We start from the raw sequence: 21,528 nt of genomic DNA on the forward strand, positions 1-21,528 counted from the left end.
TGTTTTTAATTAAATCCAGCCAATTCAATTTTGATTTGCAAAAATGTTGGAGGAAAGGGGCAAAGGACATTTCTGAAAGGACTGCAGTTCCCCTAGCTTTAGCACTATGTAGGTATGAAAAAAGACTTTTCTACAGCTTTACAATGGTGTATAAAGCTATGGCAGTGTACTAACCTTATGCACAGAGATACAAGCAAAACAGAAAAGCGTGTAGCTACTGAATACGTGTTCTTAAGGCATAAAAATATCCAGTGAACCAGTGCAAGGTTTTGGTACTCCAGGAGAAATGTTTGTCAAACGCAGATTGCTTGCTATCTCTTTGTATGGTGTTTATGCAGGTATTAAGTTTTTTAATCTTTCAGTACCTTTGTTTTATTTGTAGGGGAAAAGAGACACTCACAATGAAATCCAGCCTCCTGCAGGAGATAAAGTACAAAAACATGGAAGTGAAAGTGATCATAATACTGTGTCTGCAAAGAATGCTGTTTTGAGACAAGGATCAGAGCTGTCTGTGGAAGATAACATTACTCCAACAGGTAAAAGATTGTTTCTCCTTTTCCCTGTCACAGAAACATCCATGCATATGCAAAGTAAACAGCTGTATCTTTTTTATTATTATTCTTAACACATTTTTGTGTATTTGCAAATGTCTTTAATGGAAGTGAGCTATTTGCATTGTGAAAAACCTGCCAAGCATACTGCTTTGAACAACTGCTCCCTTGTCATCTGTTCAAAGGCTTCTAGAAATCAGAATAGGGTTCCACTGATAAATATTCATGCATAGATGTGATACTTCCTATTGAACTAACACAGTACTTGTGTGGTCTTACGTATTCAGAGCCAGAAGATAGGTGCTCTATCCTATTAATGACTAGTATTGTTACATTGTTACACTAGAGTTATGATAAGAAAATGAATCAGTCTGTAGTACTGTTCAGTAGGCACTTTTGAATGAATCACTGAATGGCTTAGGTTGGAAGGGACCTTAAAGATCACCCAGTTCTAACCCCTCTGATGGTGTGGATGAATCCCTTTACCTGTTATCTTTTATACACTTCCATAAACAAATCCTTAGGCTTTCAACCATATCAATTAAACTATCTCTTTTTTTTTTTCTGTTAATTTTTATTTTTATATTTTGTTTTAATTTGAAAAGTAGATGACTGCATTTCAGAAGATTCAGCTCAGAAGCAAACAGAGAAGGTTCTGATACCTAGCCAGGAACAAGTTTTTGCTGAATGCTCTCAGAAGAGGATTCTAGGACTGCTGGCAGCTATGTTACCACCTTTCAAATCGGTGAGTTCTTTGTACTTTCAGATACAGATGTGTCGTTTACTATGTTACAAATCACACAAGCAAAATTCATGGCAAATTACATGTTATGGGAGAAGGGCCCTTCTTGCTTACACGTTGCGAAAAGCAGCTGTCAGAATCAGAATGTCTTAGGCCAACTCATATTGCTAAGGAATGTAAGGCCTTGTTCCCAGGTGAGGGGAAAGGGAAGGGAATTGTAATTTATCTTTACAGCAGCCTACCTTCACCATTCAACACCTGCAAACTTTAAACTGTCACCTTTAGGTTTACATGTCAGGTTTTACGACATGTAAACCTAATACTACTGAATACAGTTTGTACTGTGCCTTCTTTCAGTTTTATAAAGACCTCATACGGAAAATCCTGATATTGTAAAGCTGCATGGAGATGTGAGATTTGCAGTTTTGTGCCAACACTGAAGTGTATGGGTACCTTGTTTCTCATTCCCTTTTGTTCTATGAGAAAGAGCATTACAACAGAAGGTTTTTTACATGGCTGTGGCCTTGACTAAAAATCCTGTTTATTTCCCTGTCTTACTGAGATTTTTATTCTTCCCTAGGGCTCTACTATGTCTTTGATTAACCTGGAACAGATACTGCCACTGATGTTTCAGGTTGTCATCTCAAACGCTGGCCACCTAAATGAAACCTACCATTTAACACTGGGACTTCTGGGCCAGCTAATCCTGAGACTGAAGCCTGCAGAAGTGGATGCTGCAGTGGCTAAAGTCCTTTCAACCAAGCATAGTCTATTTGCTGCGGGAGATCCATCTACAGTGCCAGAAGGCTGGAAGACAACTCATCTTCTATTCAGTCTGGGAGCTGTGTGTTTAGACAGGTGCTTTTTTAATTGAAACCTACTAGTTGCTCTCTGATGACTAGCCCTAATTAATATTGTGCTTATTGTGGCAATATCGTTTTTCACTGTGGTTAATTTTTATAGGAAAAGTACAAAAACAAATAGACATGTAAAAGACACAATATCCAGAGGATCATCTGAGAGGAAGGAGCTTCTCAAAGACTAACTTTAGAGCAAGGAAACAAGCCTCTCTAGTTACTTGTGTAGTCCATAGAGAGTGCAGGTAGTTCTATGTGTGGGAAACAGACCACTTTCTGTTGTGCAAAGAAAATATCTTAAGCTCTAAACTAAAATTAGGAATTCGAGATCATAATGTTCAGGCAAACTTTTGAGTTGGGACTGTAAACCTGTTAACAAAAATAGAATGTTTATGCTCTAATGATGAAAAGCAAAAGGGAATTCATTTGTCAGCTGCAATGAAAGCTTCAAATATTTGGAAAAATACAGTTGTATTAATGCTGTGAAAGATACAATGATGACAGATTAACAGCAATACGATGTCTGGGAGGAAAATAGTTCCAGGTAAGTGTCTGGTCAGCCATCCTAACCTGCACTGCTTTTGCTTTCCAGTCGTGTAGGTCTGGACTGGGCAAGCTCCATGGCAGATATTCTTCGATCTTTGAATTCTTCTGCTCAGTGGCACAGTGTCATTGCTGCTTTCACTGACCATTGCATCAAGCAGCTTCCATTCCAGCTGAAGCATACCAATATCTTCACTTTACTGGTGCTGGTTGGATTTCCTGAGGTAAGTGGCCTATGTAGAGCAAAGGAAACAAAATTGGTTAGAGTTTCCAGTTTTCTGTTTCAACATATTACAGATATTATCAGAAGGAGACATCCCCTTGTAACCCTTAAAATATGGTGCGTGTCAGAGCTCGTATCTTTCTACTCACACACAATTAATGCTTATCTAGTGAAGAATAGTGTGTCTGGGTTTGCTTTTCATTTCCTCATGTACTGCTTTAAACTATATTGAGAAAACTAGCTTAATGTGTTTGAGTATCAAAAGGGACTTTTTGTAGGAGTAAAACAATCTCATTCTTGTATTAAGCTGTTTGTTGCAGCCATTTCTTCTTAGAAATGAACTGCTGTTCTCTAAAGATCAGCAACTACCTGGCAGCAGGCAGGTTGTTCAGCTAAAAAATATGAGCAAGTGTAACTAACAAAATATGACTGCATTTTTAAATAAGTATTCCCAATCATAACTGAAGTTTCTGCTGCAATTTCAGGTGCTGTGTATGGGGACTCGTTCTGTGTACATGGATAATGCTAACGAGGCTCATAATGTGATCATCCTGAAGCATTTCACTGAGAAAAATAGAGCTGTTGTAGTAGACATCAAGACACGAAAGAGGAAAACAGGTTCAGTCACCTTCTTATTTTATTAAGGAATCACAGAGTTTTTCCTGGATGTTTCTTATGGATACCCAAAGGCATGTTTCTAATAGAACACTTCATGTGGGTCTGCAGGATTTGAGCTCTGCTACAACTTAGTCACCAGATTTTCTGCTCACAGGTTAAACCAACTTGTGAACTCTGGCAAAGTTTATGGAGATCTTTTCTTTTAAAAACTCTGATATGTATTTTTATTCAGGAGAGGATTTAGGAGACTGTCAACGATTTTATTAATTGAGTAACCTCAGAAATAGGCCTTTGATTAAGCGACTATATCTGTTTTAGAGGTTTGCTTATTGCTTTTTAAGTATATTTACAAAGGATGAGATGTCTTAAAACGACTGCAAATGGATCCTTAAGAAAAGGGTAATACTTGCTGATACACAACGTTTTAAGATCAATGTAGTGAACTGTCTCTTTTCTGTCTTTTAGTGAAAGACTACCAGCTGATTCAGAAATGTGAACAAGAAGGCAGTGATTCCCAGGCCCAGCTGAGACAGTACCTCCAGCACTTTGTTCTTATATGCACACACCTTTTGCAAACCACCATAGACAGCAGTTATGCTGAAGCAGTGGAAGCAACGTGGGTCTTGTCACTTGCTCTAAAGGGGCTTTACAGAACACTCAAGGTATTTTTGCCTGACATACAGAGTATAATAATAGATCAATGCCAGAATCACATCATAGAATCACAGAGTTGTTTGGTTTGGAAGGGAACTCAGAGATCATCTAGTTTCTACCCCTGCCATGGGCAGGGCTGCCAACCACTAAATTGGGCACTACATCAGGCTGCCCAGAGCCCCCATCCAACCTGCCCCTGAACACCTCCAGGGCTGGGACATCACAGCTCTCTGGGCAGAATTTGTATTCTGCCTTCTTCAAGGGCAACCTTTGTGTTGACTAACCATGTGGGGAGACAAACATGAGTTCTTTTTGCACTCAGTTGTCTCTAATACCTAATGGATTGAAGCTCACTTGCCCCTTTCCTTGTTCCTGAAGTACATGAAGAAGGAGATCTAAGCAAAATAGGCAACCAATTTAGTACTGTGTGTCTACATTGTATTTTTTCTTTCCTTTTATTTATTTATTTTTTTCAAAGATAAAATGAAAATATTTCCTACCATAAGTAGGTTATGTGATAAGTCCCTGTAGGCACTGTGATACACTGTTCCCTTATTTACTTATTTATTTGCACATCTGTCTGTCTGAATGTTTAGATTCATGGTTTTCAGGAGGTCCAAGCTGCCTTTCTTCAGTCTGGTTTACTCAAGCTTCTTGTGAAGAAATGTAGCAAAGGAACTGGCTTCAGTAAGACCTGGCTTCTCAGAGACTTGGAGGTAAGACAGAAGTTGGGCTTCACACCATGGCATGAAATGTTAATACCGTTGCACTTTCCTTTTATGAAGCAAATCTGAGGAATATTCCTAATAAGCCTTTATGGAAATGTCCAGTTCATGTGTCCCTGGATCTGCCTTTCTGTGTTCTGTCTGTATTTGAAGTAAATTTGCAAGATAATCACTTACTCAGTTCTACATAACCATACTGTTCTTGAAAGTTCCATTCATCAATTCCAAAAAAAAAAACTCAAAAAGAAAAATCTCACTTGTGTTATTGACTGGTGTGTAAAGTATTATGGCAGTGCAATATGGGAACACCCTCTTGGGCATGTTCTTTCTGAAAGAAAGTTTAATTGCAGAAAGATGAAAGTGATCCAGTAATTAGTTGTGTTTTATTATAGGCATGGGGAGTGTGTAGGGGCAGCACTGACTTACTGGTGAGAGTCACCTCTGCTTAGTTCCTGTCTAAGAATCCTGAAGTTTTTGCTGTACTAAAATGGTTAAATAACTGTTTTCTGAATTCTTTTTTACAATTTTAAGTTGTATTTGTAGCAGCCTGGGAGGTGCAACTCATTTGTGAAGTCCTTGTTGGAGATGTTGGGGTTTTGTTTTGCTTTTTGTCATTTTTTTTTTAGGTGCTGTTTCTTTTTAGAATAGCTTGTGTTAAACTCTCCCAAGTCTTATAATGTTCTTATAAAATGCTGGTTGCAGATAGACTAGTAATATCTACTGCTGTCACACCATATGCTATCTTTTTCTTTGTAGATTTTGTCAATAATGTTGTACTCTTCAAAGAAAGAGATCAGCTCCTTGGCTGAACGTGAGGATACTGAACTGGAAGAAAGGGAACAAGATCAAGATGTGGAGCAATCCATTGTTGGTCCTGCTGACGTAGAGCAGAACAAACTTGATCCTCTGGAGGGTTTGGATGAAGCCACCAAAATATGCTTCTTGGTACCTAAACTTATTTTTCACGTGTCGGATGTTACTACAGATTTGCTAGTTACATAAAATACTTGGTTGTTTATCTTGGTGATTTTCTTATACGTTTGTAGACTATATGTCTACGATTTCAAGAAATAGAAAGGAAGGAAACAAAAGAAATAGAATTTCACATTAGAACCTCAATAATTAACACTATAATTTTTTTTCATTTGTAATAATCCAGATATTATTAAATTCATTAATATCTATATGATAAAAAGGAAAATAATAACTAGGTCACTCTTATAGAAACTCATCTTTCTTTTTCCCCTGTACCATCTTGGGGTTTTTTTTATCTTCTTGCTCAGATGACACACGATGCACTCAATGCACCTCTCCATATTCTACGAGCCATGTATGAGTTGCAAATGAAAAGAACTGATTCTTTCTTTCTGGAAGTTCAAAAGAGGTATGTGAAGGACTGGATCCAATCCAAAACCAAAGTAGATGCAGGTGATAACTTAATATATGAAAGACACTGAATAGAAATTGTTCCAAGGATATGACTTGTTTCTCATGAGTTAGAAATTGAGCTCCTGATAAGTTTTAGTTGACACCATCTTCAGAAATATGTTGCATGTTCTTTTAAATAAATAACTCCCATATGAAGAGCTACTATATCTGTAAATTATCCTAAATGAGGAAGAATGAACAGACCTTCCTGTGACTTCTAATAATAAAAGCATGTCTTGGAGCCGTCGTGTTCCTACAGAGATAAACAATTTGATGTAAGACCTTCTGCTTATTAGAACGGGGAAGCTACTTAACATACAACATGCCAAAAATAGGTAGAGTTTAATTAATCTTTTTAAAGCAGAAAGTAGGAAGAGTTTTAATTTGTATTTGTGTTAATTTAACTTTCATTAATTTCCAAATATATTTATGTATTTGCTTTTGAGTTGTTTTTTTTTTTTGAGGTTTGATGGAGATGTAATTACAACAGATGAGAGGATCCGAACCCTGGCTCAGAAATGGCAACCCAGCAAGCGTTTGAGGTTGGAGGAGCAGAGTTCAAAAGCAGTAGATACAGATATGATCATCTTACCATGTTTGGTGTGTATCTCTCCACTGAAAGGAGTGGTTTTGAAATGATCAGCTTAGGCATTGAGTAACTTCAATTTTTTTTTTTAAGTAAATTCAGAGATAGATATCAATTAATTTTTTTTAACTCGAAGTAATCTGTTGCTCATGTTTTATGGTAAAAGCAATGAGCAGGCGCAACAAGAATCAAGCATTTCTTCCTTAAAGTTCTTTCCTTAAGGAAGTAAGAGAACTTGATTCTCAGGTCAGGAGAAGAAATTGCAATTGCAGGCTGTGATCTCCTCTCCTTGTGCAGGGGAGATTGTATCTAATTGCTGCAAGTTTATGTGGTAGCTGTTACTGTTTTACCATATTATTGCTATCTTACAGTAACTTCAGCAGAACAAGGAAGCAGTGTTGTGTTGCAATGTAGACACTGCACTTGAGGTTTTGTGTTCAGTGGTGTGCTTTATACAGCTTTTTACTTTAATTTTGGTGCTGATTCCTGGCTATGCTGGTGGCATCACCAGCACAGTAGTCTATCAGCTGCATCACAAAACAGGATTGAGAGCTTCCTGAATTGGTTTCAAGCAATTATAAGAAAAAATGTTGGATGTTAATAGCAGTTCATACAGGGTTCATCAAATATCCAGCCCTGAAAACACTCCATGCCTGAGGAACCTAATGTTCTAGCTTTAAATCTTACTTGGATGAAATGATCTATGAAGTCCCTCTCAATTTGCACCTTTCTGTGATTGCATGCTAGGATCACAAATAGTGTGCTACTGCTTTACTTCTGTAGCTCAGCTTAAGCTAACGCCTTAGAATTTAAACTGATCTTTCTGATCATGTGTACCATCACAAATGTATTGGTTTGTGGTGAAGTCTGTTGGTATAAATAGGTTTTTTGAGGAGTTCTGTCCTTGTCCATACAGGAGAAGTCATGCTTTGTGCTCCTTGATGCATCTAGATTTTAGTAATTTGTCTTTAGTGTAAGACAAATTAACGTGTAAATTCATCTTGCTGCCTGATGGACTGGTTAGATATCCAAACAAAAAGAAGTACATTTTTGAGAGCCTCTTTTCAAACTTCTTTCTCTTGCAGTCAAAGCCTGTACTCTGTGATAAAGCAACAGAAGAAACCAATCCAGTTGCCCAGAAACTGATAACTAACACAGAGAGTGATCTGCAGCTTAGTTACGCCAAGCAGCGTCGCACCAAGAGTTCCATACTCTTGCACAAGGAGCTGGACTCCAGAAGCAAAAAAGCTGTGAGGGACTACCTGTATCGTGTGAATGAGGCAACTGCTGTTCTTTATGCCAGGCATGTGCTGGCATCACTGTTGGCTGAATGGCCAGATGATGTGGCAATAAACGAGGAAGTCCTGGATCTTAGTGGCCCAGCCCATATGACATACATACTGGACATGCTTATGCAGCTAGAAGAAAAGCAGTTATGGGAAAAAGTAAGTGGATTTCACTTCTGCATGCAAACAAGCCCTAAGTTCCATTCTCTGACTAACAAAAATATGTGCAGTTCCTTTTTTTTTTTAAACTATATTGAAACTCAAAAATTAAAATTAGTTCCGAAAAAGTAGTTGGAATCTGTCAGTGTCTTAATGTACTGATTTTGTTAACAGCAGATGAGAAAGCTGGCTCCTTGGAGACACTTCTGTCACTTATATGGGGAAACAAATCTTGTAGAGAAATTGGTCACATAGGCAGTTTGTTCTGAAAGCTGTTTTTTGTTAGATTTCAATGTGTATATTGTAATACCTGCAGCTCCACTATTAATATGGTGGAAGTGATCTGGGAATTTTAATAGAATGTTGTAATGAAAATGTCAGCCAAACGCTTTGCAGCAGACGAAGCGAATCAAGTGCTAGAATTCTTCAGAGAAGGAATTAAAAATAAAACAGAAGGCATCACTGGTGAAATGATACCGTGCTCTCATCTGGACTGCAGCATACTGCCTGACTCCCTCATCTCATTGTATAAAACAATGTAGTTCAACTGAAAGAGATCTGCAGAAGGGTGGCAGGGGTTATTACAACCATGTAGTAACTTGTATGCTAGGTGCCAGCTGGTTTTCTTGGTTCCTGGGGCAATAAGAGAGGAGGTGTAATAGAAATTCTGTTCCTCCTTCTTTGTAGTTCTGAAGCCATGAGAAGCATAGAAAAAGTAAACAGCAAGTCTTATTCACTGGCCCTCCCGGTAAGAAAACAAAGGAGTGTCAGATTAAGGTAGTCAGTGGCAGGTCCAAAACAAACCAAAAGAGCTGGGTCTTGACACAGTGTGTCGTTAGAGTTGGTGCCACAGGGTGTTTATATAGGATCAGAAAATGACAGGATGAACTGCTGCAATGAAAATCTGTTAAGGCATATAAAATGCAAAGGCGTGGCCTCTGATTGAGGCTATTCTGCAAGTTTGTGGAGGCAAAGAATGCATTCAAGGAACTGTGCTGCGTACTTCCTGTGTTTTTATATTCATTTTTTTCCAAAAAATCTCATAGTGGCTGATTTGGAGGTGAGCCTTTTGGCCTGAGCTAGCCTGAGTAGCTTTATTGGAGGAGTTAAAAAAATGCAGGTAAAGCAATGCAATGGGCTCCTATGATGACCTATACAGGATGCTGAGTAATAAGACTCAGGATGAAGAGCCTAGGGTGAGGTTGTTCTGAATTATCACTTAATATGTCCTGTTAGATTCAATGGCATTTACTTGTATTTTTCCTTTTCTTGCATCTAGCTCTTCCAAACACTGCAGCCACTTGATCATTCTTTTTTTACACATAGACTTGTATGTTTTGAAGGCTACAATATGCGACGTGTTCTGTTCCAATTGAAAACCGTAGCTAGGGAAGTTAGTACATTAGCAAAGTTTTTAACAATCTTCCCTGTTTCCAGTTTCATTTTTACTTAGAGTTACTCTGTGAACTACCCTCTGTTCTTAGCATTTGTGGAAAGAGATGTGGCTGGGAGCTGTGAGACACCACTGGTGAATTTGTCTTTCTTGCTGGTGCGAGTGCACCAATGTTGTTTTGATAGCAAATTGTGTTTATGTGATGTGTTGCTTCTCAGATTCTGCAGAAAGTACTGCTTGGATGCAATGAAAGCATGCTGGGAACAATGGCACTGACAGCTTGCCAGTTCATGGAGGAGCCTGGAATGGCCGTGCAGGTGCGCGAATCGAAGCATCCCTACAACAACAATACCAATTTTGAGGTAAGTTATGCTTGTTTTGCAGCACAGTGGGATTATGTGACTTGAAGACAGAAATACCAAGGTGGTTGGAGCAGAAGTGTCACAATGTTCCCTGTGTATAACCATATGGCTTCTGTGCTTGGAGCACTTGGGGAATAACCTGTTCTGGAATAATTTTGAAGGCTGACTGCAGCCTTGCCCTGTGAAGAAAGAAATTCAATAAGGCACTTGGATGGGGAAAAATCCATAACTTAAATGGTTTTAATATGCATGTGTTTGAAGCAGCACATATACTTAAATAATTTCAGGGCCTTCATGAAGAAATATTTCCACCTTTCATCCAAAGGTCTGTTTCCAGTTGATTTATTACTTTCTTATGCCATTAAGGTGAAAGCTAGGAGTGGAATTCTTTCTTTTTTGTTATTATTTTTTGCTCGTGCAAGTATAGTGATTAGTATTTCTGGGCAATCTTAGGATTTCTAACTTCTAACACCTTTGACTTTTGACTTTTTAAAGGCATGTAAACCTTTGGAATCTGACAGTAGGATTGGTATCAGCAACAAATATTACCTTCAAAAAAGCAAAGCATTGCCAGTAATTAATTTTACACTCTTAACACCAATAGGGCACGCTTTGCAGTTGTTAAATTAACTGCTGGTGAAACTAACGAAGAATTTTTCCCCTCCCATGGAGGCACTGTAATAGTCCTTCTACCCCTTTTGTTTGTAAGGTGTAAGTTAAATAGCTTCTTGACAGTCTAGTGTTACAAGATGCAAAGATCACATGTTTCTTTCTCAGGATAAAGTTCAAATTCCCGGTGCTATCTACCTCTCAATCAAATTTGACTCTCAGTGTAATACTGAAGAAGGCTGTGATGAGTTGCTCATGTCCAGCAGCAGCGATTTCCAGCAGGACCGGCACAGCTTCAGTGGCTCCCCACAGAAATGGAACGACTTTGAGCTTCCAGGTGAATATAAACTTGTCTTAAAGTGCAAGAGCTCAATTGCAGAGATCTGATACTCCAGAGGAAAACTGCCGAAATATGACAGTTAAATGTGGATGTTACTGACGCGTGGGGAGAAACTCGTTTCCTTGTCCCAGTCTGTTTGCTCTGACAGGCTTCTCCTGCATTTGCTTTTTAAAAAATGGGCTTATCTGTTGCTCTGCCACTTGACACGTTCCATACTGTTCTACTTCTGACCTTTTCTTCCCCTCCTCACTCAGACCAGTCACTTAGCTACTGGAAACAAATTTTCATCTTGATTCCATTCCAGAGCAGTCCTTGTTCTGCACGATACTCACATTGTTTCTGCCTTGTCTGACTTTCCACAGGAAGCACATTTTTTTAAGCAGATAGGCTTATCTCTCGTCTCTGTGCTCTACTAGTGCTCAGAGCAAACACAGAGAGCGTGCCAGTGCCTTGTCTCCAGTTGTTGCCACCGAGCACAGCTGAAAAAATCCCTTGCTTTGCTGACAAGCTCAGCCCGTATTCTGTAAGCACATATTTGATAACGTGCTATAGAAAATGCCAGCAGTCTAAGGGCTGTGTGGAGAAAGCTGCATGGCTCCCATGCTGCTTTGTTAAACTGTGTTAACCCGCTGAGCTCTGGAGCTTTTGACACGTGTACTGTCAGTAAATAGATGTAGGAACTTCCACAGTTTGAGTTACGAAGTTCTGGTTGGAAATCAATGTGCAAAGAAGCATTTTGGATTTTTATGAACTTTTTTTCCTTCCTCCTCTTCCTCCCGAATAGCTGCAGAGGTTTGCCAGGAAACTGAACTTTGAGGCCCATTGTTTTGGAGCAGCCTTGGCTGTGAAACTTGAGTTTCACCCTGTGAACCTTCAGCTCCATCCAAGGCTCCCTGGATCGGGTCTCTTGATTTCCCTCAGCAGTCTCTAGCTGATCCCTGGCACCAGCAGGCTTCCTTGCATCTGGGGACAGGGCTTTCTGCAGGCTGTCATTGCAGTGACTCCATTTTGTGTGGGAAATGGGAAAATAGATGGATTTGTTGGCTTTGTTTTTTTTTTTTTTTTTTTTTTTTTTTTTTTTTTTTTAAGTTATTATTACTAATTTTTAAAGTTTTGTGTTTTGGTTTTCTTTACCCTCACAAATATTTTCAACATTTTTCATCCAGTTGAAAAATGGAAAATTCTGCACACAATCATGTTTGGCCCAGAGTGACTTCTCATGTAATAGAAAGCAAATGTAAGCTCTGGGCAGCTCTGGCATTGCAGAGCACAACAGATGGAGGTGTTTGTTCAGCAGGACAGCTAGCTACCAACATTTGTCTTTGTGAAGCCATAGGTGCTACAGTGAGAACTTTCTACATGTTCCACTGCTTGCTCACAAAATGATCCAACATTTTGGTAGCTCTTTGAGCATTAGGAGGTTAATCATTTGGTTCCCTAAAGCAGAAGTCTGCAGTTATTCTTGCTGACATGAAGACCAATGCAACCACACTTCCACAATGTTCTCCCTTTTGATGAATGGACAGCAAACTTGGCTGCCCAGGTAGAAGTTATTCCATAAATCACAGTTGATCCAGAGCTCAAGGAGGAAAAGTGGAGTTGAACTGTGTGTCCGTAACTCCCTCTTGTTCTATGGAGTTGGCATCACTGTGAGAGATGTTATCCTGCAGGCATTGGTGTGCAGCATTCTGCTTCAGCTCTATGCATTTCATCGTTACAAAAAAGCAGATCATCGCTCGCCTTGAATGATGACATCAGGGATGAATTTATTGTCATGAAAAACTGATTAAAAGTCTGTTAGTGGTAGCAGACCTAGACATCAGTAATGTGGATGTCCTCCCTTTCCTTGCACGCAGGAGATACTCTCTATTACCGATTTACTTCTGACATGAGCAACACGGAGTGGGGCTACAAGTTTACAGTGACAGCAGGTCATCTGGGGAGGTTTCAGACAGGTAAGCATTGTTCAGAATGTATCTGGAAGGACATATTTCAGTTGTTTTGCCAAACTTGCCATTATCTGGGTTTGGTTTTTGGTTATTTTTTGACTTGGAATCTGCGTTCTTCAGTGTTTTGGAAATACATGATTTGTCTCATTCAGATTGAAACTTGACTGATGTCTCTTATTTGCTGTGACTTTATGCTGGAAATACCCAATCTTTATAGAGATTTAGAGAAAACAATAATATTACTTGCATTCAAAGTCTCGTTATATGACAGTAATTACATGCAGGATTTAGGGAGCACTCCCAGGTGCCATAATTGGAAACAGATATCATTTTAATTGCCTTTTTAACAAGTGGTTGTCTATTAGAAAAGACTGTTTCTTGGTCTGATTTGTAGATGCAGCATGGAAGTTAGTTTATTTTAGAACTTAAATGTTTTTAATGGAAATGAAGCTAACTTGGAATCAGCAAACCCTACTGCACATCACACAATGCTGAGGGCCTGGTTTTGGTTATCCTTACTTGGGCAAAATTTTGGTTTGTTCTGTGTTTTTATTCTTGCTTGCTAGAACAGTGCTTTGTATGTGGAGAGAACTATGGGTATGCCTACAAAGTAAAAACTGTTTATTCTTCTTATCAGGGTTTGAAATCCTAAAGCAGATGCTGTCTGAAGAAAGGGTAATTCCTCACCTCCCGCTGGCCAGAATCTGGGAATGGCAGGTGGGGGTGGCGTGCCGTCAGACCGGCCACCAGCGCCTGAAGGCCATCCACTTGCTCTTGAAGATCGTGCAGTGCAGTGCCCAAAGGTGAGCGTGTTATTCTGCACCTCACACCGAGCGTTTGATTTGTACCCTTGCACAGCCTGACGGCGAGTTTCAGAAGGGATAGGTATGCACGGTGTGGGCATTCCTTCTGAAAATAGGTGGGGAAACGTTGAGACCTTGTAGAAAATGTGTATGGTTGCATTAACTCAGCAGCTCAGTGCTGATATTTATCTCAGTTGTACCCTTTTGGTTTAGAGCAAACCAACGAAAGGACAGCATTCCACTAGCATACATGGATTAAAGAACACAGGTCAAAAATTGGGTTGTATCAATTGCATAGAACTACTCTTTTTAAATTTTTAACGCACCAACCTGCATTCAAGTCTGAAAAACTGATTTTGGTACTAATACGTAATATCATTGATTTAAGGTAATTTCAAGCTTCTTTAGTTTTTTGGTGTTATTTTTATTGTTTTTCCATCAGAAGACATCTGCTTTGACCTGTGCACAACTGATTTAATCACTGAAAGAATAAGTCTGTGTTGTGCTTACCGTATTTTTCTTGTGTTAATCTGATGATAGATTCCCTCTCCCACTACTGAATGATATTTATCATCCTGTCTGCGTAATAAATGATGTTTGAATTGACTTGCTTTATCTCAGGAGTAGGAAGGAGGCAGGATTGTCTGCCCAAAACAGGGGTGTCAGCTGCCCTGTGATGGAGTTTGCTGTTGTGCAATTTCAAGCATTGGAGCTGGAGCATTAAGCAAAAGGATGTATGTGGTTATTTTAAAGCTCTCATTTGAGGAGGCTGCTGAGTTTTAGAAAAGTCATTTAGATACACTCATGGATATGAGATTTTCTTCACTTCACTGATTCAGAATGAAGCTTGCTGCTCTGAAACACCTGACTGAATTTAGATCTTTTAAATGCTTCTACTTCTTCCTTCCTTTATACATCTAACTTTCAAAATGTATGGTTTTGTTCCTCAAACTGGGGAGGTGTGGGCGTGTTGTTTTTTTTCAGGAGAAGGCATCAGATCATGGTTACTCACTGCTTTATTTCAATGACCTTTTTCCAGGGACTGTGACCTCACGTTGCTGAAGCCACTTTGGCAGCTTTTCACCCATATGGAAAACAACATATGTCATGATGTGACCAAGCCTGGTATTCTCCTTCCTCTTCATCGTGCACTTGCAGAACTCTTTTTTGTTACAGAAAACAGAGTTACTGTAAGCAGTTCCTTTATTTATATCCCTCCTCTCCCCAGGGCTGCAGTTCAATGTCAAACTAGATGCAGTTTTCCTTTATCTTGGCAAAGTACTTGAGAGCTTTTGTATACTTGAGAAATATGGGCAGCTTTTTCTTGTGGAGTCTGATAGCAAATTCTAATAGAGGGGAATAATATAGTTGTCTTATTCATCATGAGTCTTCGGTAACAGTCATGACTTTTCCTTGGGCAATTAAGGCATGATCTACTCTTAATTATGAGAGGAATGCAGATCTCATGATTAATTTGAAGGGATGTGAATGTGATCTCTTTGGGTTGATTTTGCTTGTTACTTAATGAAGTGTCTGTAATGAACTGGTTTCTGTGATCACAAACTGTTCTAGTCCAGGAGTCTTGTGTGTAGTTCAGATGCCTTGATTAGGACTGTTACAATGATCAGCATTTTAATGTTAATTAGGATGATATCTTTGGTAGAAGTGTTGGTGCTCATTAAATGCTTTGTGTTGTAGGAGCTTGGATCTCTACAGGAGTATTTGCTTGCCTTAAATTCTGAAGATCATCTTCATCGCTGCACAGCACAGGTAATAAAAAGGCTGCACAACTCCAGAGACACATTTTTGTAATATTATCTGGCAGACAGAAGTAGCAAATGGTTTCTGATTGCACAATAGCAGGTAGAAGTAGGGTGTGTTTTAATGATTTCTATTGAAATTCATACCAGGATTTCTTTACGTTTTTGATCAGGGTAGCATATTTGATGTGACACTGGTGTTTTGTTTTTCTTCTCCCTTCCAGGCCCTGAGAAACATTGCTGCTATCAGCCTTGCCATTAACTACCCAAACAAATCAACAAGTTTCTGGAATGTTTAATACTGGCTCAGGCCGGAGTGCATGGGATAGAGTAGTTTGTCCATAGGAACCTTGGAACAAACATCTTAACTCCGTTCAGGAAAAGTTCCTTCAGCTTCAGTGTATGAGCACTCTGCAGCCTTCCTTCCTTCCACCTTGATGTAGAATTTGTAAAAGTAAAAGCGCACTTTGATGAAAAAGCACATCTTGAAGTAACTCACGCGTCGCCTACAGTTATGTATGCACATATTGTAGCATGTTAGAGTAAACAAAACAACTTTTGTTTTTATTCAGAGGAAGTAAACAAAAGAAGGTAACTGAAGTATGAGAATGGAAGGCCCCCCCTGCATTGGTATCATCTGCTCCCAAGGAAAATTGATTGGTGGAACCTGAAAGCTTTGAAAACATTGCTCAATTGAAGGATGCCATCAGCAGCATCTATTTACCAATGGAGTGAAATAGGCAAACCAGAATCTGGTGGGCTGATGTGGAAATGGTCCACACTTGAATCATGCCATGCTTGCTTCTGCTTTGAAGGCTACTACATGGGGAAAAAACTTTTGATTAATGGTAATCTACAGGTTGCAGAACAAATTCTGGGTGATTGCATAGCAGTTAAAGGATTCCAGAGCATCCTTGTACAAGAGATTGATGTTTCTCCTGTTCTTTGACTCGATCAACTGGATCATCTGTTCTTACCTTAATTTATCTCTGATGGTTTATTCCAAATAGTACAGATTGCAAAGGCTGGCCTCCTTCACTAAGCAGGGCTGAAATGAGGAACTGAGAAACTTGCATATTTCTCAAAGGTCGTATCATTACAAGAAGTTATTCAGGAGAGATTTTTGTTTTAAAAGTACTGGTGGCATACAAAGGGCCTTCTCAGCGATGTTGGGAACTCGAGCTCCCAGCTCTCCGGGTGGGAGTTAATGATCAATCTCATCTTACCTTACACAGCAATAACTGTATTAATGGACATGGAATGAATTGCAGACCTTCTACATTGAAATAAATTGGCTTTTTTCCTGCTCAGCTACACTGGTTTTTCCCTTTCCAAAGAGTACAAAGAATGTGGAAGGATCTGGGGATGTATTTTGTATTTTGTCTTGTCAAGCATGAATTCAGAGAAACTTCTAGAGATGTGTAAACATTATTCTGTTCCCTTCCTCACTTCAACATTAAACTCCTACAGAGGCAACGCAAATCTTCAGTAGTGGAGGTTAGCTAACTGTCTACAAGTTGGGTAATGGCAAGGCTCTGTCAGAAGGGAACAGGCTTGGTGCCTAAATGTGCACTGAGCACATGAGCAATGCTTTTGTGAACAGCCTCTGAACGGATGGGCTTACCAGCTGGGGCTGGACGTACTTTAAGGGTGGTCCCATCTCCCTCTGGGAGGGAAATGCTCAGTGTGCATCCCCCTTTCCTTGGATGACCTCTAGTGTTGTGGTTAAAGATGTGTTGGCTTCTTTCTGTTCAGCCAGGGGACTGTAAGTGAATGCTGCTGCAGGGGATGATGGTGAATCAGGCTGTCAGCATTCTGCCTGAAAGACTCAAAGCTGAAGACCAAGCAGTGCGGAACTGAAGCCATTTCCTTCAGGAATGGAGAGGCCCTCTTAGCCTGTGTAAATACCAGAAGTCAGGAAAAACATACCACTTATCAAAGATGGAAAGGATGCAGAGAAATACTGCTCTGAGACCCCTCCTCGAATGTACTGTAACTGAAAGCTAAAGCTCTTCCTCCTAAAAGGAGCTCACGATGGGAAGAGAATTACCAAAGTTGTGGCATATCTTTAACGTGTGGATCGTTTTGTTCCCACATCCAAGCAATGCACTGGAGTTTGCAGTCTCACTGCAAGGGTGAGAAACCAGCTACTTCACACGTTCTAAAAGCTTGAGCAGATTCTGAGTTGCTGCACCACGAGATGCTCGGTGTGCTTCAGGGACAGGTGAGCTTTTTGAAATTGCTCTTCTCGAGCAGTAGGACTTCCTATTCACTGCCTCAGTGTGAATCCGTGGCCGAGCAGCCAGGGATCTGCAACGGGCTGATTTGCTAGGGCATGTAGCATGCTGCTGAGATCTTCCTATGTTTTAGTCCGAGAAGGCTTTTTCTTTTTTCACATCAGGGATGAAGACTGTAAATAAACCATTCATAGAACCTGCGATGGCTCTGTCGTAGTCGCATTATTTCTGTTGGACTGCCTTTTTGCTTTCTGTCTGAAGACATGAGGCTGCAAGGAAGACCAGGAGTGGCCAGCGATCCTCACTAGGCGCCCCGCTTCCTTACTCTACCAGCAGTAACTGGCCTTGAGAGTCACCTCCTTGCCCTGAGGGACTGCCTGGAAACATCGTCCACTAACTATTATTTCTACCCACTAGATGGAACTGAAGGACTGTGACCTGAGTTGACACTGAATCTGTTGCTGCCTTACAACTTAATCATTCATCACAGATTTTTACGAGACAAAAACACTTGATATTTCTTTTTTCCTGATAGTTTTAAAGAGGATGAGATTACCGACAATGAATATTCGTGATCAATCATATTTTGAAAATCCCCCAGCAGTTCCAAATGGATGGAGATGATACTACTGAATAGTAGAAAACTGGCTGGAAAACAGGAATGCTGAAAAAAATGTGCCTAATATTAAAAAATAATAATAATAAAGTAGTTGTCCTGCCTGAATCACCTCTGATATGTTTAAGAGAAGCCACGTTGTTCGTAACGATACCTTTGACTTGCTTTCATTAAACACTTAAAAAAGAGAGTTTTATAATTTCTTTTATTACGGGTTTACTACTTTGCGATTTTTATCAGTTGTTTAAAATATATCAAACCTTTCAATTTATTCCAGTTCAGTTCAACATGTACAAAGAAAGCTACAGATGTGGGTAAAATATGCAAATGCAGAGAAATATATTGTAAAAATTCTATAAAAACAAAGACGTGTAACGCAGTGTCTGTTCTTTGTTTGCTTTTCTCCTCTCCTCGCTGAGTGTTAATTGCCTCAATGTGCACTGAGACACCCAAGGTTTCCCCCATGAATCTTCATTCTCTGTGCCTGTAAGTAAACCTGCTTGTCCTCGTGCATCTGCTCTTGCACCAAACTATGCAGGACACGTAGGACTGGAGTCTTCTTCTAAATTCCAGCCCTGCTGTTTACATTCCAGCAGCCTTATCCCAAAAACAAAGTTTTACCATGGCTACCCCTTGGTTTTGGTGCCTGAGATGTTTACTGAAATCAAATCTGGGGCCCCAGGTGTTGCCCCACGTGGGACTGAGATGTGCCCTGGGCCCATCAGTGGTGGCTATCAGCAAAGGTGCCCACCTGCCCCCATTGCTCAGAGCTGATGTACTGAGCTCTTTCTACCTAGGAAAGCACAAGTAACAGAAAGCTGCTCCTCAGCTCAATCCCACTTCCCTGTCTGACCTTCTGTAAATCTTGCTGGTTTTTTAATGTTTGCAGTGCAAATATACAATATTTAAGCTTGTGTTGCGTGAAGGGGGAGGGAAAAAAGTCAGTTCTAGAAAAGCTAAAGAAATAGGAAATCAAAGTGTCTGCCAATATTTGTCTTCTCCAAAAAGAAGTGTGATGGCAGCACTGCTGGCAGGAAGAGAGGCCTCCCATGTGCTTATGGCCAACTCCTGGGGCTGCAGTGCTTGTCTTCAGTTGAACTAAACGAGGAATTAAGGTGTGATTTAACACACATTCAGAAGTAGGCTTGGGATGGGTTTTATTGCCCTGCAACCCAAGCACAACAGCTGATAGGGACTTCTCAAAACAGGGTGGCTTTCTCTTGTGCCCGTTTGCAAAAGCACCGAAATAGAGCTGAGTTCCTGAGTCAGGAGCAGCACTGAGTCAGGGCCCCTTCAGCTCGGGATGATCTGCAGCTCTTCTCCTTCACATCACCCACCCACGGCCATTCATTAATCAGAAATGTCAGCGGTTCTGCTCAGACCTTGGCATTACGTTGCTCTGATTGGGCTTTGTTCCTTCCCAGCAATTCTCCATACTTACAGAAATGTTTCCATTCCTTCGTTGTATGAGAGTTAATAATTAAAAGAGGAAAAGAGCTCTTGGCGTTCCATTGGCCAGTTTGGGGTTTTATAGCACACCCTTCTCGCCTTGCTTTGAAAAACCCCTGTTTTGTGCTCACAACGCCCCACGCCGTGCCAAGCATGGTGCCTGGGGACACCTCTACTTCTTTATGGCATTTTGCAGGTTGTGCTTCGGGCTCCTCCATCCCAAGAGTGACACAAATCTCCACCCAGGGAGCGGAGCGCAGCTGTGTATTCATTCACACCGCGAACTCAAAGGGTGAATCCACTCCTGTGTGAATTTTGCACTGATAACGCTTAAGGCTGCTGATGGTTTATAGCTTTCCTTGAATTAAATTTGCATGGAGGCAAGAAGGGCTGTGCATGGAGGAGTGTGTCCAGAAGGGCTCAGCATGGTGACACAACCACCGCCAGTCCTCAGCAGTGCCACCACCACCAGCGGTCCCCATAGGGCACAGGAACCCTAAGAGCTATTGCTGGCTGCTGCTGCAGGAGGATTTCTTCTGCAAAGAAATGAAACAGTTGCTTTCCAGCTTGTTCCTGCAAACACCCCGAGCCCTCGCCAGGCAGCCGTGCTGGGAACAGCCTGTTCTATGGGACCGGGAAGTGCCTGTTCCCAGTCAGGCGATGAGCAGCACAGCCACCCCCACAGCTTCCAGCACTCGATGGCAGCAGGAGGGGATCGGCTTTTACACGGCCTGATAGCATTAGGACGAGGGGGGATGGCTGTAAACTAAAAGAGTGGAGATGCAGATTGGATGTTAGGAGGAAATGCTTTACTCAGAGGGCTGTGAGGCCGTGCGCTGCAGCCCGGGGCTGCGAGTTCCCCATCCCTGCAGGTGCCCCAGGACAGGTGTGCACCCAGCGCTGCTTTTTTGGCTCCCCAACCCGCTCGTAAACCACCCTCGGTGCACACGGAAGGGCCTTTGTGCAGCCTTTTGTCAACAGGGCCGTCCCATTGCTATAGCTACGGCCCCTCTGCTGCTGGACACACCTGTTTGTTTTTCCAGCTCCGTTCTATTGCCCTCAGATTTCTCTGCCACCTAAACAAAAATAAGGAGAGGAGTGTTGCCCTGACCCCGTGCGGGGCTCTTGTGGCCTATTCCTACATCAGGAAGCTGCCTGTTCCCCCAGGACCTGTTCTGTGCAGGCACAGTTTGTGAGCTGCTCTCCGCACAGCTCTGGATTTCTATTTTTTACCCTTAAAATCGCTGTGCTCACAGTGGCACGGGGATAGCGTGGTCGTTGTGATGTTCCCAGGTGACACAGTGTTCTTGGAACGGGGATAGGGATGGAGCAGGAATTGCACAGATGCACATTGTGTTTTCCTCATGGAATATTTTCCTTTTCCTGCAGAAAACCCCCCGCAATGTGGATATATCCCACCGGGCAGCAGGATCCATTCTGGGTTCTGGGTTTGGCACTGCTGCCTGGCACTGCTCATCAAACACCTCGATCCTGTGCTGACCCATCACTGGGAGCCTTCTCAGGTGGTTGCATCCCTCCTTCGGAGCATCCCAAAACCCCACAAACCGTATGACTTCAAGCACTGCCCCTCTATGTGCCCAGGGAAAGCATCCCCTCCATGTGCAGATTTCACTCCCA

At 41.1% G+C, this 21,528-nt stretch overlaps 1 protein-coding gene across 2 annotated transcripts in view; it reads left to right on the forward strand.

The window, feature by feature from the left end:
• ZZEF1 (zinc finger ZZ-type and EF-hand domain containing 1) overlaps positions 1–18,816 on the forward strand; it is a 53,345-nt gene extending 34,529 nt beyond the window's left edge. The window contains exons 38-55 of one of the 2 annotated variants that reach the window (XM_085240946.1): positions 383–536; positions 1,157–1,296; positions 1,874–2,151; positions 2,743–2,917; positions 3,402–3,534; positions 4,000–4,196; positions 4,785–4,904; positions 5,670–5,858; positions 6,197–6,297; positions 6,806–6,941; positions 8,013–8,372; positions 9,984–10,127; positions 10,905–11,073; positions 12,933–13,031; positions 13,663–13,828; positions 14,868–15,018; positions 15,527–15,598; positions 15,813–18,816. In XM_085240946.1, coding sequence (XP_085097072.1) covers positions 383–536; positions 1,157–1,296; positions 1,874–2,151; positions 2,743–2,917; positions 3,402–3,534; positions 4,000–4,196; positions 4,785–4,904; positions 5,670–5,858; positions 6,197–6,297; positions 6,806–6,941; positions 8,013–8,372; positions 9,984–10,127; positions 10,905–11,073; positions 12,933–13,031; positions 13,663–13,828; positions 14,868–15,018; positions 15,527–15,598; positions 15,813–15,887 — 2,859 coding nt within the window. In that variant the 3' untranslated portion in view covers positions 15,888–18,816. The remainder of the gene's footprint in view (positions 1–382; positions 537–1,156; positions 1,297–1,873; positions 2,152–2,742; positions 2,918–3,401; positions 3,535–3,999; positions 4,197–4,784; positions 4,905–5,669; positions 5,859–6,196; positions 6,298–6,805; positions 6,942–8,012; positions 8,373–9,983; positions 10,128–10,904; positions 11,074–12,932; positions 13,032–13,662; positions 13,829–14,867; positions 15,019–15,526; positions 15,599–15,812) is intronic. The other variant, XM_085240947.1, reaches the window with a different exon arrangement.
• The last annotated feature ends 2,712 nt before the right edge of the window (positions 18,817–21,528 follow it).

Source organism: Meleagris gallopavo, chromosome 21, assembly GCF_905368555.1.
Source record: "Meleagris gallopavo chromosome 21, MGAL_WU_HG_1.1, whole genome shotgun sequence".
Taxonomy (NCBI): domain Eukaryota; kingdom Metazoa; phylum Chordata; class Aves; order Galliformes; family Phasianidae; genus Meleagris; species Meleagris gallopavo.